This window comes from Procambarus clarkii, chromosome 54, assembly GCF_040958095.1.
Source record: "Procambarus clarkii isolate CNS0578487 chromosome 54, FALCON_Pclarkii_2.0, whole genome shotgun sequence".
NCBI lineage: Eukaryota > Metazoa > Arthropoda > Malacostraca > Decapoda > Cambaridae > Procambarus > Procambarus clarkii.
The window spans coordinates 13817735-13837384 of record NC_091203.1 but is presented as its reverse complement, the minus strand read 5'-3'; the positions used below and the strand labels follow the sequence as shown (position 1 = coordinate 13837384).

The following is a 19650-nucleotide window of genomic DNA, read 5'->3' as shown; positions in this document are numbered from 1 at the left end:
GATAAGGAGCTGGGATATGAGGACATAGAGGTGGGATAAGATGACAATGAGCTGGGATATGAGGACAAGTCGCCGGAATATCAGGAAAAGAAGCTGGGATATCAGGACAAAGAGCTGTGATAAGAAGACAAGGAGCTGGGATATAAGGACCAAGAGCTGGGATATGAGGACAAGGAGCTGAGAAATGAGGACTAGGGCTGGGATATGAGAACATGGAGCTGGGTTATGAGGAGAAGGAGCTGGGATATGAGAAAAATGAGCTGGGATATGAAAACAAGGAGCTGGGATATGAGGACAAAGAGGTGGGATATGAGGACAAAAATGCTGGAATATGAGGAGAAGAAGCTAGGATATGGGGACAATGAGCTGTAACGTGAGGTGAAGGAGCTTGAATAAGAGGACAAGGAGCTGGGTTGAAGACAAGGAACTGGGATATAAGGACAAGATGCTGGGATATGAGAACAAGAAGTTGTGATATGAGGAAAAGGAGTTTGGATATGACGACAAGGAGCTGGGATATGAGGACAAGGAGCTGATATATGAGGAAAATGAGCTTGGAAATGAGGAAAAGAAGCTTGGATATGAGAACGAGTAGCTGTATATGAGGACAAGGCGCAGGGATATGAGAACAAGGAGCTGGGATATGAGGACAAGGAGCTGGGATGTGACGGCAAGGATCTGGAATATGAGGAAAGGATCTGGGATATGAGGACAATGAACAGGGATATGAGGACAAGGGGGCTGGGGTAGGAGGACGAGGAGATGGGATTTGAGGATAAGTAGCTGGGATATTAGGAAAAAGAAACTGGGGTATGAGAGCAAGGAGCTGTATATGAGGACAAGGGGCTGGGATACGAGGACTAGGTTCTGGGTTATGATAACAAGAAGCTGGAATATGAGGACAAGGATCTAGGATATGAGGACAAGGAGGTAGGATATTGGGAAAATAAGCAGTAACATGAGGTGAATGATCTGGGATATGAGTACAAGGAGCTGTGATATGAGGAAAAAGAGCTGGGATATGAGGACAAGGAGATGCGTAATGCTGTTCAGGGGCTGGGATATGAGGATATTGAGCTGGGATATGTGGACAAGGAGCTGGGAGATGAGGAAAAGAACCTGGGATATAAAGAAAAGGAGCTGGGATATGACGATAAGGAGCATAGATATGAGGACAAGGGTTTGGGATATGAGTACATGTATTTGTGATTTGAGTAAAAGAAGTTTGGATATGATGGCAAGGAGCTGGGATACGAGGACAAAGAGCTGGGATATGACAACAAGAAACTGGGATATGAGGACATGGAGCTGGGACATGAAGACAACGAGCTGGAATTTGAGAACAAGGAGCTGGTATATGAGGACAAGTAGTTGGGATATGAGGACACGTAGCAGGGATATGAGGACAAGGAGCTAAGATGTAAGTACAAAGAGCTGGGTTATGAGGACAAGCGGATGGGGTATGCGGACAAGGATCTAGGATATGAGGACAAGGAGCTGGAATATGAGGACAAGGAGTAGGGATATGAGGACAAGAAGCTGGGATATGAAGGCAAGGAGCTGGTAAATGAGAACAAGGAGCTGGCATATGTGATCAAGGTGCTGGGATATGAGGACAGCAAGCTGGTATGTGAGGACAAGGAGCTGGTATATTAGGGCAAGGCGCTGGAAATGGGGACCAGTGGCTCTGATAGGAGGAATTTGAGCTGAGATATGAGGACAAGGAGCTGGGATATGAGTAAAAGGAGCTGGGATATGAGAACAAGGAGCTGTATTTGAGGACAATGGGCTGGGATATGTGAACAAGGAGCTGGGATATGACGACAACAAATCTGGGATAAGGGAAAAAGAAGATGGGATAAGAGGACAAGATGCTGGGATATGAAGACATGGCGCTGGTAATAGAGGACAAGAAACTGGGGAAAGAGGACAAAAAATCTTGGATATGAGGACAAGAAACTAGAATATGAGGACAACGGGCTGGGATATGAGGACATGGAGGTAGGATATGAGGAGAAGGAGCTGGGATATGAGGACAAGGAGATGGGGTATGAGGACAAGAAGTTGGGATATGAGGACAAGGAACAGGGATATGACAACATAAAGCTAGCAATAGAGGACAAGAAGGAGGGCTCCTTGGACAAAAGATCTGGGATATGAGGAAAAGGACCTGGAGTATTAGGACAAGGGGCTGTTGTATGAGAACACGGAGCTGGGATGTGAGGAAAAGGAGCAAGGATATAAGGACAAAAAGCTGGAATATGAGAACAATGAGCTGATATTTGAGGAAAGGAGCTAGGATATGAAGACAAGAAGCACGGTTATGAGAAAAAATTGCTGGAATATGAGAAATAGGAGCAAGGATATGTGGACAAAGATCTGGGATATGAGGACAAGGGGCTGGGGTATGAGGACAGGGTGCTGGGATATAAAGAAAAGGAGCTGGGATTTGACGATAAGGAGCTGACATATGAGGACTAGGAATTAAGATATGAGGACAAAGATTAGGGATATGAGGACAAGGAGCCGGGATACGAGGACAAGTAGCTGGGATATGAGGACAAGAAGCTGGGATATGAAGACAAGGAGCTCGAATTAGAGGACATGAAGCTGGGATATGAAGACAAAAAAGCTAGGATATGAGGACAATGAGCTGGAATATGAGGACAAGGAACTGGGATAAGAAAATAAGGAGATGGGATATGAGGAGAAAGAGCAAGGACATGAAGGCAGGGAGCTTGAATATGAGAACAAGGAGGTGGTACATGAGGAAAAGAAGTTTGAATATAGGGACAAGGAGCAGAGATGTGAAGACAAGTACCTGGAAAATTAGAACAAGGACCTACGATATAAGGACAAGGGGCTAAGGAATGAGGACAAGGAGCTGTATATGAGGATAAGGAGCTGAGATATGAGGAGGAGCTTGGATATGAGAACAAAGAGTGGGATATGAGGGCAAGAAGCTGGGATATGAGGTCAAGAAGCAGGGATATGAAGACAAGGAGCTGGTAATAGAGGAAAAGAAGCTGGGATATGAAGACAAAAAAGTTAGGATATGAGGATAAGGAGCTGGGATATGAGGACAAGGGATTGGGATATAAGAATAAGGAGCTGGGACACGGTAGATAAGGAGCTAGGATATGAGGAGAAGGAGCTGGGATATGAGGACAAGGAACTGGCATATGAGGACAAGGAGCTGAGATATGAGAAAAATAAACTGAGATTGGAGGACAAGAAGCTGGGATATGAAAAGAAGGAACTGAGATATGAGGACAAGGTGCTGGGATATGAAGGCAAGGCGCTGGTATATGAGTACAGAGGAACTGGATATGATGACAAAAAATGTGAGATATGTGGACAAGGAGCTGGGATATGAGGACAAGAAGCTGGGATATGAGGGCAAGGAGCTGGGATATGAGGACAAGAAACTGAGATATGAGAACAAGGAGTTGTGATATGAGGATATGAAGCTGGGATATGACGACCAGGAGCTGGGATATGAGGACAAGTGGCTGGGATATGAGAACAAGGACCTAGGATATGAGGACAAGGAGCTAGGATATAAGGACAAATAGCTGAGATATGAGAACAATGAGCTGGGATATGAGGACAAGGAACGGGGATGTGATGGCAAGTAGCTGAGATATGAGAATCAGGGGCTGGGATATGAGGACATGGAGATGGGATATGAGGAAAAGGAACTGGGATATGAGGACAAAAAGTTGGGATATGAAGACATGGAGACGGCAATAGAGGAAGAGATGGTGGGATATTTTGATAAACGATCTGGGATATGAGGATAAGGACCTGGAATATTAGGACAAGGGGCTGGGATATGAAGACACGGAGCTGGAATATGAGGACAAGGAACAGGGATATGAGGACAAGGAGCTGGAATATGAGAAGGAGGAGCTGGTATATGGGGAAAAGGAGCTAGGATATCAGGACAAGGAGGATGGACATAAGGAAAAATAGCTGGAATATGAGAAATAGGAGCTAGGAAATGAGGACAAAGATCTGGGATATGAGGACAAGGGGCTGGGGCATGAGGACAGGGAGCTGGGATATGAGGACAAGGCGCTGGATATGAGGACAAGGAGCAGGGATATTAGGACAAGGGTCTAGAGGATGAGGACAAGTAGCAGAGATATGAGGACAAGGAGGTAGGATATGCGGAAAATGAGATGTACCATGAGGTGAATGAGTTGTGACATGAGGAAAAGGAGCGGGGATATGAGGACAAGAAGCTGGGATATTAGAACAAGGAACTGAGATATGAGGACCAGGTGCTGGGATATGAGAACATGAAGTTGGATGTGAGAATAAGGAACTTGGATTTGAGGACAAGAAGATGGAATGAGGACAAGGAGCTGAGATTTGAGAACAAGAAGCTGGGATATAAGGGCAAGAAGCTGGGATATTAGGACAAGAAGCTGATATATGGGCCTCGTAGCCTGGTGGATAGCGCGCAGGACTCGTAATTCTGTGTCGCGGGTTCGATTCCCGCACGAGGCAGAAACAATGGGCAAAGTTTCTTTCACCCTGAATGCCCCTGTTACCTAGCAGTAAATAGGTACCTGGGTGTTAGTCAGCTGTCACGGGCTGCTTCCTGGGGGTGGAGGCCTGGTCAAGGACCGGGCCGCGGGGACACTAAAGCCCCGAAATCAACTCAAGATAACTCAAGATATGACGACCAGGGGCTGGGATATGAGAATATTGAGCCGGGATATGAGGACTAGGAGCTGGGAGATGAGGACAAAGAGCTGGGATATAAAGAAAAAGGAGTTGGGATATGACGACAAGTAATTGGATAAGAGTACAAAAAATCTTGGATATTAGGACAATGAGCTGAGATATGAGAACAAGGAGCTGGAATGTGAGGACAAGGGGTTGGGGTATGAGGGCAAAGATCTAGGATATTAGGACAAGGAGCAAGATTTTGGGAACAATGGGCTAGAATATGAAGTCAAAAAGCTGAGCTATGAGGACAAGGGGCTGAGGTATGAGGACAAGGATCTGGGATATGAGGACAAGGTGCTGGGATATGAGGACAAGGAGCTAGGATATGAGGACAATGAGTTGTAATGTGAGGTGAAGGAGCTGGGATATAAGGACAAGGTGCTGGGATATGAGGACAAGGAGCTGGGGGTATGTGAACTTGGAGATTGGATATGAGGACAAAGAGCTTCGATATGAGGACAAAGAGCTGAGATATGTGAACCAGGGTCTGTCATATGATGACATGGAGCTGGGATATGAGAACGAGGAGCGGGGATATGAGAACAAGGAGCTGGGATATGAGGAATAGGAGCTGAAACATGAGAACCAGGAGCTACGATATGAGGACAAGGAGCTGGGCTATGAAGACAAGGAGCTGGTATTTGAGAATATGGTTCTGGAATATGAGGACAAGGGGTTGAGATAAGAGAAAATGAGCTGGGATATGTGGACAAGAAGTTGGGATATGAAACCAAGTAGTTGTGATACGAGGACAAGGAGCAGGAATACGAGGGTATGGAGCAGGGATATATGGTCAAGGAGCTTGGATATGCAAACAAGGAGCTTTATATAAGGACCAGGGGCTAGGATATGAGAACAAGGAGCTGGAATATGACAACAAGAAGCTGGGATATCAGTACAAGAAGCTGTGATATGAGGAGAAGGATAGGGATATGATGACAAGCAGATGGTATATGAGGACAAGGGGCTGAGATATGATGACAATTAGCAGGGATATGAGGACAAGGCGCTGGGGTGTGAGGAAAAGGATCTAGGATATGAGGACAAAGACCTGGATTATGAGGACAAGGAGTTGGGATATGAGGACAAGGAGATAGGATATGAGGACAATGAGCTGTAACGCGTTGTGAAGGAGCTGGGATATAAGGACAAGGAGCTGGGATATGATACCAAGGTGCAGGGACATGAGGACAAGGAGTTGAGATAAGAGAAAAGGCGCTGGGATATGAGGAAAAGAAGCGAGGATATGAAGAAGAAAAAAACTGGGATGTGAGGACAAGGAGTTGGGAAATGAGGACAAGGAGCTGGGATATGAGGAAAAGGATCTGGGATATGAGAACAAGTTGCAGGGATATGAGGACAAGAAGCTGGGATATGGGGACAATGAGCTGGGATATGAAGACAATAGGCTGGGATATGAGGACAAGGAGCTGGAATATGAGAACAAGTATCTAGGATATGAGGACGTAGAGCAGGGATATGAGGACAAGGGGCTAGGGTATGAGTACAAGGATCTAGGATATGAGAACAAGGAGCTGGATTATGAGAACAAGGAGCAAAGATATGATAACAAGGAGGTTAGATATGGGACAGGGAGCTGGGATATGAGGACAAGGAGCTAGGACATGAGGACAATGAGCTGTAACGTGAGGTGAAGGAGCAGGGATATAAGGACAAGGAGCTGGGATATGAAGACACTGGGCTGTGGAATGTGAACATGGAGCTGAGATATGAGTTCCAGAGGCTGGGATATGAGAACAAAGAACTGGGTTATGGCGACAAGCAGCTGAAATATGAGAACAAGGAGCTGGGATATGAGGTCAAGGAGCTGGGAAATGGGGACGAGCTGAGATATGAGGACCAAGGACATGGATATTAAGACATGGGGGTAAGATATTATGACAATGAGCTGGGATATGAGAATAAAGAGCCGGGATGCAGGGATATGAGGACAAGGAGTTGAGATAAGAGAAAAGTCGCTGGGATATGAGGACAAGAAGCCTGAATATGAAGACAAAAAAGCTGGGATATGAGGACAAGAAGCTGGGATTTGAGTACAAGTAGCTGGGATATGAGAACAAGGAGTTGGGATATAAGGAGAAGAAGGAGGGACATGAGGACAAGTAGTTGGGATATGAGTAAAAGGAGGTGGGATATGAGAACAAGGAGCTGGGATATGAGGACAAGGAGCAGGGATATGACGACAAAGAGCTGGGATATGAGGACGAAGTGCGGGGATAGAAGGACAAGGAGCTGGGATTTGAGGAAAATGATCTGGTATATGAGAACAAGGAGCTGTACATGAAGACAACGTGGTACGATATGAGGGAAAAAGGAGCTGGGATATGAGAACAAGTAGCTGGGTTATGAGGACAAAAGCTTTGATATGAGGACAATGAGCTGGGACATGAGGACAAGAGGCTGGGATATGAGAACAAGGAGCTGAGATATGAGGAAAAGGAGCTGGGATATAAGAACAAGGAGGTGGTATATATATGAGGACAAGGAGCTGGGATACGACGACATGGAGCTGGAATATGAAGACAAGGGGCTGGGATATGAGGACAAGGAGCAGGGGATATGAGGACAAGTTGCTGGGGTATGAGGACAAGGGGCTGGGATATGAGGACATTGATTTGGGCTATGAGGAAAAAGAGCTGGGATATGAGAACAAGGAGCTGTATATGAGGACACGGAGCTGGGATATGAGGACAAGGAGCTGGGATATGAGAACAAACAGCTGGGATATGAGGATAAGGATCTTGGATATGAGGACTAGGAGCCGAGATATGAAGATCTGGGGATAGGATATGAGGGCATGGAACTAGGATATGAGAACAAGACGCTGAAATATGATGCCAAGGAAGTGGGTTATAAGGACAAGCAGCTAGGATATGAGGACAAGGAGCTGGGATATGAAGACAAGGAGGTGGTATATATGAGGACAAGGAGCTTGGATATGAGGAAAAGGAGAACAAGTTTCACATATTAGGACGAAATGTAGAAACATTTAAAAACCAACAGGGTCATCGGAGATCGAACCCGACTCTGCAAGATAACATTGCTCCACGGTACGTGTAGTTCTCACAACTGTCAAGTGAGCCACATCTACATGGAAAGTGGAATGTAGTAGAGCACATGGAATTATATCACCTGTTTTGTGTACAGAGAATATGTCCTTATATCCCACATTGGTACTCAAAGTTCAGGATCACATTCCATTCTTAGTCACTCGCTCTTCAAAATCCTCTCTACCATAATAAATAAGCAATAATATGCAACAGAAATAATATCCTTATTACTCAATGCCGCCCATGACATTAAATCATTCCCTTAGAGCCTTACCCCTTAACCCTTAGAGGGTTCAAGTGGAACCCTTTGAGGAACACTCTGTCTAGAGCCCAATAACCTCAGGAACCTCTACAACAGTTGATTGACAGTTGAGAGGCGGGACCAAGGAGCCGAAGCTCAATCCCCTGCATACCCAACTAAGTAAGTACACCCTCTCTGTCTCTCTCTCCCCCGCAGGCAGTTGGCGTGGTTGTGGGTGTTGGTGGTGGAGGTCATGGTGGAGATGACCTCAGGGAAGGTCTTCGAGAAGTGTGAGTTGGCTACAGTGCTGGAGAAGACCCACAACATGACCCGGGGCGAGGTCAAGAAGTGTACGTATTCAAATGTTGACCTCATCTCTAATTATCGCACAAAACTTACTTTTGATTACTAAAATCACAATTGTTCTCATTTATTTAGTGTTTAATGTCATTTTTACTTTGATTTATTTGAGTCTAATACCTGTGGTTTCTCTCGTGATCCCATCACTATTCCGTAACTACCATCGTTACCACTTAACTACTATCATAACTACTATTACTACCACACACCCTCCAAACAACATAACACCCCAACACCACCACACCCTCAATACAACCACACCACCACCACACCCCTGAAACCACCACCACACCCCCAACACCACCACGAAACCCCACAACACCGCCAATACAACCACCAAAACCACCACCACACCCCCAACACCACCACGAAACCCCACAACACCGCCAATACCACTACCACACCCACAACACCCCCAACACCACCACCAAAACCACCACCACACCCCCAACACCACCACCACCACACCCCAACACCACCACAACACCCGCAACACCACCAATACAACCACCAAAACCACCACCACACCGCCAACATCACCACAACACCCCCAACACCGCAAATACCACCACAACACCCCCCAACACCACCAACACCATCAACACACCTCCAACACCACCGCCAACACCCCCAACACCGCCAACACCATCACAACACGGCCAACACCGCCAACACCACCACAACACACCACATCACCACTACAACAACACCACCACAACACCACCAACACCACCACAACACCACCACAACAACACCACCACAACACCACCTCAACACCACCAACACCACTACAACACCACCACAACACCACCACAACACCACCACAACACCACCACAACAACACCACAACACCACCACAACACCACCACAACACCACCACAACACCACCACAACACCACCACAACAACACCACAACACCACCTCAACACCACCAACACCACTACAACACCACCAACACCACCACAACACCACCAACACCACCACAACACCACCACAACAACACCACCACAACACCACCTCAACACCACCAACACCACTACAACACCACCAACACAACCACAACACCACCACAACACAACACCACCAACACCACCACAACACCACCACAACACCACCACAACACCAACACAACACCACAACACCGCCAACACCACCACAACACCACCACAACACCACCAACACCACCACAACACCACCAACACCACCACAACACCACCACAACACCACCACAACACCACAACACCACTTCAACACCACCAACACCACTACAACACCACCAACACCACCACAACACCACCAACACCACCACAACACCACCACAACAACACCACCACAACACCACCTCAACACCACCAACATCACTACAACACCACCCACCACCACAACACAACACCACCAACACCACCACAACACCACCAACACCACCAACACCACCACAACACACACCACCACCACACACCACCACCACAACACACAACACCCCACACCACCACACACCACCACAACACCACCAACACCACCACAACACCACCACAACACCACCAACACCACAACAACACCACCAACACCACCAACACCACCACAACACCACCACAACACCACCAACACCACAACACCACCACAACAACACCACCACAACACCACCAACACCACTACAACACCACCAACACCACCACAACACAACACCACCAACACCACCACAACACCACCACAACACCACCACAACACCACCAACACCACCACAACACCACAACATCACCACAACACCACCAACACCACCACAACACCACCAACACCACAACACCACCACAACAACACCACCACAACACCACCTCAACACCACCAACACCACTACAACACCACCAACACCACCACAACACAACACCACCAACACCACCACAACACCACAACACCACCACAACACCACCAACACCACCACAACACCACAACACCACCACAACACCACCAACACCACCACAACACCACCAACACCACCACAACACCACAACACCACCACAACACCACCAACACCACCACAACACAACACCACCACAACACCACCAACACCACCACAACACCACCAACACCACCACAACACCACCACAACACCACCACAACACCACCAACACCACCACAACACCACCAACACCACCACAACACCACAACACCACCACAACACCACAACAACACCACCAACACCACCACAACACCACCAACACCACCACAACACCACAACACCACCACAACACCAACACAACACCACAACAACACCACAACACCACAACACCACCAACACCACCAACACCACCACAACACCACCAACACCACCACAACACCACAACACCACAACACCACCACAACACCAACACAACACCACCAACACCACCACATCACCACAGGGGTATGCATAGCTCAGTACGAGTCCACCTTCAACACGACGGCCGTCAACCACGGCAACTGGGACGGCAGCAAGGACTACGGCCTCTTCCAGCTCAGCAACAAGTTCTGGTGCGACGACGCCAGGAAGGGCAAGAACGTCTGTAGGATTCCTTGTACAGGTGTGTGGCACAGGTGTGTGGCTCAGATGTGTGGCACAGGTGTGTGGCACAGGTGTGTGGCTCAGATGTATGCCTCAGGTGTGGGGCTCAGATGTATGACTCAGGTGTGTGGCTCACGTGTATGATACAGGTGTGTGGCTCAGATGTGTGCCTCAGGTTTGTGACACAGGTGTGTGGTTCACGTGTGGGATTCTGGAGTGTGGCTCAATTGTGGATGATTCAGGTGTGAGCCTCAGGTGTGGGGTACAGGTGTGTGGTTCAGATGTGTGGCTAAGGTGAGTGAATCAGGTGTATGGTACAGGTGTGCGACTCAGGTGTATTGTTCATGTGTTTTGCTCAGGTGTGTGGCTCTAGTGTGGGGCTCAGGTGTCTAGTACAGGTTTGTGACTCAGGTGTGTGATACAGGTGTGTAGCTCAGATGTGTGGCACAGGTATGTGACTCAGGTGTGTGACTCTGGTGTGTAGCTCAGATGTGTAGCTCAGGTATGTGACTCACGTGTGTGGCTCTGGTGTTTGGATCAGGTATGTGACTCAGGTTTGTGGCTCAAGTATATGACTCAGGTGTGGTGCTCGAGTGTGTGTTACATGTGTGTAATTCTATTGCTGATTAGGTATGTGGCTCAGGTGTGTGTGGTACAGGTGTGTGGCTCAGTTGTAAGAATCAAGTGTGTGGCTCAGGTGTGTGACTCACGTGTGTGGCTGAGTTGTGTAGGTCAGGTGTGTGACTCAGGTGTGTAGCGCAGGTGTGTGGCTCATGTGTAGTACAGGTGTGTGGCTTAGATGTGTGGCTTAGGCATGTGACTCAGGTGTGTTCCTCAAGTGTATGGCTCAGGTGTGTGTTACAGGTGTGTGACTAAGTTGTGTGACTCAGGTGTATGGCTCAGGTGTGCGGTACATGTATGTGGTTCAGGTGTGTGGTACAGATGTGTGGCTCAGATGTGTGGCTCAGATGTGTGGCTCAGGTGTGTGGTGCAGGTGTGTGGCTCAGGTGTGTGATACACGTGTGTGGTTCAGGTGTGTGCCTCCGGTGTGTGGCTCAGGTGTGTGATACACGTGTGTGGTTCAGGTGTGTGCCTCCGGTGTGTGGCTCAGGTGTGTGGTACATATTTACAGTACTTGGCTTAGTGCGTAACAAATCCCAAGCATATTATATGAAAAGTAACACCAGCTTGACTTTCATGCTTTACTTCTCATGTTCTTTCATATCATCTTCCCCTCGTGCCCTTCTCGGTCACATTCTGTCACTCTCTCCCTCTTCTTCCTGATACAATAGGTGTCCAGGATGAAGCGAAACCTCGCCAGTTTCACCTCATATGAGGGAGCCTGGTGTTACATTTCGAACTCGTTATTGTGACCTATTTTGTGTAGATGACATTGTATATGTGGTTTCAGACCTGCTGGATGATGACCTCACAGATGACCTGGCCTGTATCAAGAAGATCATCAGAGACACTGAGCAATGGAAAGGCAAGGGAACAGCTTTCACTGCATGGTTAGTATACGGTATGCAGAGGAGAGAGAGAAAGAAAGAGGGATGGAGGGAGGGAGGGAGTGAAGGAGAGAATTTCACTCAAAGAGATTTTGATAAACTCTTAACAGTCTTCAATCTCGAAAAGGCTTTCCAACCAACATATCGGGTTCATCTCTCGATCTTGTCATAACCGATCTTCCTGCAAGTATAGTTCACTGCAGGCCTCTGGGATATGTTGGTTCTTTAGACCACCAGGCTGTCTTTACTACACTGGTTATTCCGACCAATCAAAGTGAAGAATCTCTTAGAATTACCTGGCTTTGTGACAGGGAAAATTGGCCAGACCTCTGCTCAGGGATTGAATCAACTGATTGGAATGCCTTGCTCCAGGGAGACCTGAACAGCCAAGCAAACGCTTTCACCAGTCGTATACTGGACCTCCAGCATAGGAATATCCCTCACCGGCATTATGTGACCAAGCCAACTGATCAGTCTTGGTTTGCATATCGCTGTCGGATGCCAGCTGAAGCCAAAAACAATTCCTAGAGGAGATTTAAAAGGCATCATTCGGCTCATAACAGAAACATTCTTGTGGTATAATGAAAGAAGTTCATTACGTCATATATATATTATATTGTGATGGGAAAATGTAGGTGTCAGGCAGTCCTCCCAATGGCTGGTGTAAATGCCAATCACATTAAAAAAAAAAAAAGAGAAAAAAAGTTGACTGCTTGGCTGTTGTCTCCTGTGGTTAAGTAAAAAGGGAAAAACATGCAAAACAAATCTTATAAACAATGAATCTTTAATTGACTTTAAACAAATATAAACAAAGATAATCCCTTGGCTATGTACAGTGCAAATTAAACATAAATACAAAGACAAAACACAATATAAAATAATGGTTACGTTACTCTACAATGAACAAGACAAAAAAAATGAGTTAAAAGTGCCGAGAATATTGGCTGACTGAAAACCTCCACTAATACACAGAGCGTATGCTAGAGAGAAGTATCAGCCTTGAGAGCACAGAATATTCTAAAGCCAACTGCTCGTGCACGACTAGTCATTATCGATGCAGATGGCCCTGAAGTCGAGTGGAGTCGCCGATTCAGTCGCGACTCCGAGTGGAGTCGCTGGCTGGAAGTGATAGTTTGGTGATCGACGAGGGTTGTGCGCCGACAGCGAAGAGAGGGGGTTTGGAGAGCGAGTGTAGGCTACGTAAACCCCCTATAGAAACGTACTCTATAACATATATATATTTACTACTCTTGATTGTAGTATCCTGATGTTATAGACTTACTGAAGTAACTTTATGTAGGAAAGAGCAGGCCAAATCTCTTTTGAAAGAGATTACCGTCACAGCTCTCCCCCCGATACCTGCTCTTACGGGTTAAGTTACTTCAGTAGATGGTAGAATGGTAGGAGTAGGAGCCTCTACCTCGTACACTCTGGAGAGGGCGTTGGCTATGATGTTATCCGAGCCCTTGACAAAGAATATCTCCAGGTTAAAATTCTGCAGATACAGAGCCCATCGTAGAAGACGTTGATTGCTGAATTGGGCCTGTTGCAGGAACCGTAGAGGATTGTGGTCTGAGTAGATGGTAATAGACCGATTACCCTGTAGGTAAGGTTCGAAATGTGTTAGGTTCAGGACGATGGAAAGGAGTTCCTTTTCTATGGTGCTATAGTTCTTCTGATGAGGCTTTAACTTTTAGCTGTAGTAGCTGACAGGAAGAACCTCTTCGCCACACTGTTGCATTAGGACGTCCCCGATGTCGGTGCCACTTGCGTCGACATTGATGATGAAGGGCTTCGTAATATCTGGAGAGGCGAGAATGGGATCAGAACATAGCAGAGATTTTGGTTGTTCAAAGGCAACGGTCTGTTGAATGGTCCAATGATACCGTTGCTTGGAACTGGTTAGATTAATCAATGGTGTGGCTACCGTACTAAAATTTTCACAAACCTTCGATAGTAAGATGCAAGGCCAAGGAAGCGCAGGAGCTGCTTCCTGGTTGTAGGTTGTGGGTAATGCTGAATGGCTTGAGTGTGAATTGTTAAAGGAGCAAGGTTGCCACTCCCTATCACATGACCAAGACAACGTTCTTTACCTTTAGCAAAGGTGGACTTGCCCAAGTTGATGGTAAGGCCAGCTGTCAGGAGCTTGGAGAACAATCGTTGCAGCTAGAGCAGATGTTCGCTCCAGGTGTTAGTTGCCACAACGATGTCATCCAAGTGGGTGTAGGTGTGATCTAGGCCGTGGATGACGCGGTTGACAGCTCGCTGGAAGGTGGCCGGAGCGTTACACAGTCCAAAAGAAAGGCGTTCATATCTGTACAGGCCAAGAGGAGTGGTGAAGGCAGATATTTCCTTAGCTCGCTCTGTCAGGCTGATCTGATAGTAGCCCTTTAACAAATCAATTTGGGACAGATAATTAGCATTACCTACTGCGTCAAGGATATCATCTACACGAGGTAAAGGGTAAGCATCCTTGACGGTCACAAGGTTCAGTTTCCTATAGTCGGTACATAGTCGTACTTTACCGTGCGGTTTCGGCACCAAGATGCAGGGTGAGGCCCAAGGGGACTCACAAGGGGTGGCCAGCCCATGATCCAGAAGGTACTGTACTTCAGCACGCATAACTTCCTTTTTGTATGGGCTGATACGGTAGAAGGGTTGACGAATCGGCCGAGTAACAGGAAGAAGCTGGATGTCGTGCTGAAGCACATTACCCTCCTGGGGATCATCGCTGAAGAACTTCTGATGTTCTTTAAGAACTTTGATGAGAGGAGCACTGTTACAGTCCTGTAAATATTTAGGAAGATCAGTAAGGATTTCCGAGTTGGAAGGCACTGACTCAGAGTTAGTGCTTTCGGGAGGAGAAGCAGGGAAGGTCTCACTGTGGAGGTATGGATCTTTAAAGGTGGAGAGAGATACTAGCACAGGGGGGGAATACCTTTATACTCCTTCAAAAGATTGATGGTGCACAACTGAGTCTTCCGCCGCCTATCTGGAGTCTCAAGAACGTAGTTGTGGTTGTTTCTGCACTCCTTGATGCGGTAAGGTCCTGAAAACTTATTTTGCAATGGAAAACCAGGAATCGGAAAATATGCTAAAACGAAGTCTCCTGCTTTAAATTTCCTGATTTTACTGCGTTTGTCATAATGAGTCTTCATCCTATCTTGAGCTTTTAATAAATTATCATTGGCAAATTTATGTACTCTTTCTAGAATATGCTTTAAGTTTTGAAGAAACTGGGGCACATACTGAGGGGTCACTGAAGGTGGCATTACGTAAAGAGTCTTTAAAAGCTTTTAGAGGAGTACGGCACTTACGTTCGTAGAGCATCTCATAAGGAGACACTCCTAGAGACTCATATGGGAGACTTCTGAAAATGCACATGATGATGTCAAGTTGTTTATCCCAGTCTTTCATAGTTTCATTGCAAAATTTCTTAAGGAGTGATTTTATAGTGTGGTGACTACGTTCAAGAGAACCCTGTGAAGCAGGATGATAGGGACTGGACAATACCTGAGTGATGTTGAATTCTTCCAGTGTCTTCTTGAAGAGATTACTGGTGAAGTTAGTGCCACAGTCACTTTGAATCTCCCGATGAAATTGTGTAAAGATCTTCAATTGTTGTTTCACCACCGTAGCAGCCGTAATGTTTTTTTACAGGAACTGCTATGGGGAATCTGGTGGTTGGACACAGGATGGTTAGTATATAAGCGTTGCCAGAACTGGTCCGGGGTTAAGGACCAACACAGTCTATGATGAGTCTGTGAAAAGGTTCTGAAGGCACCGGGATAGTAATCAAAGGAGCCTTGGGAATTGGGATGTTAGGTTTTCCTGCCATTTGACATAAATGACAATGTTGTACATAAGTTTTTACAACCTTAATCATACCTGGCCAGTAGTAGCCTTGTCTGATTCCGTGATAGGTTTTATTAAAACCATAGTGAGAAAGTGCTCCATGGGCCAGGTGTAGAATATCAGGCCGTAGGCTGGTGGGAACTACTAGTTGGTCGACATTAGCCCAATCGTCATCCTCCGTTAGTTTACTGGGTCGGTACCTCCGGTAGAGCAATTGGTTCTTTATGAAGAACCCAGGAATACTGTCATATTGAGTCTCGGCCTGGAAGAATAATGGTGTTAATGAAGGATCATCCCTCTGTAACTTACGGAACTCCAACATAGTAAGATTCGGTGGTAGATTCTGATGGTCTTGAGGGACAGCTGTTGCAGTAGAGTCAGCTGGTTGCGGGTGTGCAGCTTGCGCACGAGTTGTCACCAAAACCGGAGGAGAGATTTTATCACTTTCTTGGACCTCTGCTGGCATATACTTCAAGATGGGGTTTTCCACTACAGAGTCACATACCTGGGGTTTGTCCATGATGATCAAGTTGGAAGGTTGCAGATCTTCGGCCAAGTCGTTGCCCAGGAGAAGTTGTACCCCTGTCATGGAAAAAGGCTTTTCCCGGATGGCGACTTGGACTTCACCTTGTACGAAAGGACAATCCAGGTGGACTCTGGCAAGTGGATACGGAGTGGTAGCAGTGAGGTCAGTGATAAGGATCGCCTCCCCGGTGTAGGTGATGTTAGGCACAGCTGATTTCAAAATGATAGACTGAAGCGCAGCTGTGTCCCTCAAGGTCTTCACTTTAGAACATCCCTCCGAATCTGTACTGTTGGCAGAGACAGTTCCAGGGTATAGGTGTTTGCTGAAGAGAGAAAGATCATTAACAGGAACACCAACATTCATCACAGGCTTACAGGACTTAGGAGGAGTCGGTTTGGGTTTAGGAGTTTCACTATAGCCTTTGTATTGGGCTTTTCCACATTTATCTATGGTATGTCCATAGAGCTTGCAATACTTACAATATAATTGGGAGGTTGCTTGATTGGTACTCACTTTGTCATAATCAAACCAAGATTTCTTACTGGAAGATGTGTCAGTTAGCAACTGGTGTATAAGGCTGTAGGTGTCAGCCGACTTCGCACATCTGATGTAGTCGGTTTCCTCCTTATCCACTAAGTGAAGATGGATGGGAGCAGGAATACGTCGAAAGAATTCTTCGACTAGAATAAGGTTGACAAGGTCTGAAAATGAAGGAACATGGGCTGCTTCCAGCCATTTCATTAAATATCTTTTCTTAGTATTAGCAAATTCTAAATAGGTGGTGGCACTTGCCTTTAGATAATCACGGAATTTTCGTCTGTAGCTTTCGGTGGAGAGAAGGTAGGCGTCTAAAACTGCTTGCTTTAGGGTCTAGTAGTCATTCTCAGACGCTAAGGTACTGAGAGTAACCGCAGCTCTACGTGTGAGATGCACACTGAGAAGTATAGACCACTGATCTTCAGGCCAGCTAAGTTGTTTAGCTAGGGCCTCAAAAGTAGTAAAAAACACATCTATCTCTGTCTCAAAGAATGGTGGCATTAACTTACTTGCCTGGGAGACATTGAAGCTTACTGGAAGACTGGTTGTAGCTTGTTGGCGCCAAGTTTGGTGTGTAGTTTCCAAGTCGAGTTCTTGTCTGCAGTATTCTAGAACACTATCGGCTAGCTTCTTATCGTGTTCACATTGCATCTCTAGATTACATTTTCTTGCTTCAAGGTGTTCCCCTCTCACGCTCACGTTGTAGGGAAGCCAGGTGTTCCTGTTCTTTCTTCTTTAGGGCAGCCTCTTCCTTCCTTATCTGGAGAGCTTTTTGTTGTTCACGCTCTACCTTGGTTAGTTCTAACTTTAACTTCATAGCTGCCAGAGCATGCCGATCTGCAATAGAATAGTTTTCGTGAGAATCAGAGTGTATAATTCCAATATCTAAGAGGTGGTCCTGGATAATGATGTGCAATTCAACTTTTGGCGGCTCCATGTTGAACATCTAGGCGATACTCAAGTGCTAGAGTGTGTAATTCTGTCTTCTTGGCACGAATTAAGTTCCCTACTTCACTTGCTGGATCACTATGAAATGCTGAGAGACGAAACATTTTGAGATAGCAAACAAATGTACAGCAAATATACCTGTGATATTATAAATGTCAGTAACAGGATGACGTGGCAACTGGTGACTATATTCGTTTGCCTTGTTCGGGTTGAATGTAGACACAGTAGTCGCTTCTGTATATATTTATTGAGTGAGGCAAACAGGTGTATAACTGGCCAGCCGAGGTCCACCTACTCTGGGTCTGTGAGGATAACTGAGGCTGCTGGGAGCAATGCTTGATGCTCCTCTGTCTGGCATGACGTCAGAGGCCTACTTGCCTGTGATTGGTTACATTTCAACTGACAGAATTTTGAGTATAACACCGCTCGGACACGCTACCAAGTCGACGTCCCTTGTCGACAAGCTCTGGCTAGCTATATAGTTACAATGATACTGAAAGGACCTCGGTGGCATACAATAATGGCTTACATGTGAAATTTGCATAATAAAACATTGAAAGAAGATCAGGTGTGCGTAATACAAACAACTCGGCATATATGCACCAAAAAAAAAATTCATCATAATAGGTGAAAATCATGGTAACAATGCTTTGATTAAATCAGAGTATTAAGAACATGTGTATGTCTACTGATCAGATATGAACAATACAACTCAAGGTATTGCCTAAACAAAATTATTAACATGTGTTAATGGCATGTGCTTGAAAACCATACAAAATTAAACAATTATTACATTAATAGAACAAAGTTCTGACCTAACAACCACAATTGAATTTCAAGATAGATAATTTTTTTTTTTTTTTCTTTTTTTTTTCGAAATATACAATATATTTACAAGACCAATGTACAATATATAATGTGCAATATATTTACAAGCATATACAAGACCTGGATCAAGAAGACTAACATCTGCGTGATAGCAGTCAGGATTCACTGGCCACAATGTGGTTGCTAGAACAATAATAACTCTTATGACAAGCACTGTAAAAATACAAATGGTAGTAGACTTGACAATGGCATCTAATTCATAACAAAATAAAGTTGAGAAAAACTATACATTATATATAATGGTAATAATAAGACACATGTGGTAGAAATACTGCAATTGAGTTTTTTTTTTTTTTTTTTTTTTTTTTTCAAAACAAACAGAATAACTACAGAGTGCAATCAATTATAAATTCTGCGGATATCTACACCTAGCTCATCCAGAGCACTATACAACTCTGGCTCTGACTGAAGGTCCGGAACAGGTGAAACTTCATGCG

General features: G+C 45.8%; 1 protein-coding gene across 1 annotated transcript in view; it reads left to right on the top strand.

The window, feature by feature from the left end:
• LOC138352536 (lysozyme C-like) overlaps positions 1 to 13120 on the top strand; it is a 31068-nt gene extending 17948 nt beyond the window's left edge. The window contains exons 2-4 of the mRNA XM_069305028.1: positions 8269 to 8402; positions 10812 to 10970; positions 12363 to 13120. Coding sequence (XP_069161129.1) covers positions 8269 to 8402; positions 10812 to 10970; positions 12363 to 12631 — 562 coding nt within the window. The 3' untranslated portion in view covers positions 12632 to 13120. The remainder of the gene's footprint in view (positions 1 to 8268; positions 8403 to 10811; positions 10971 to 12362) is intronic.
• Positions 13121 to 19650: the final 6530 nt, after the last annotated feature.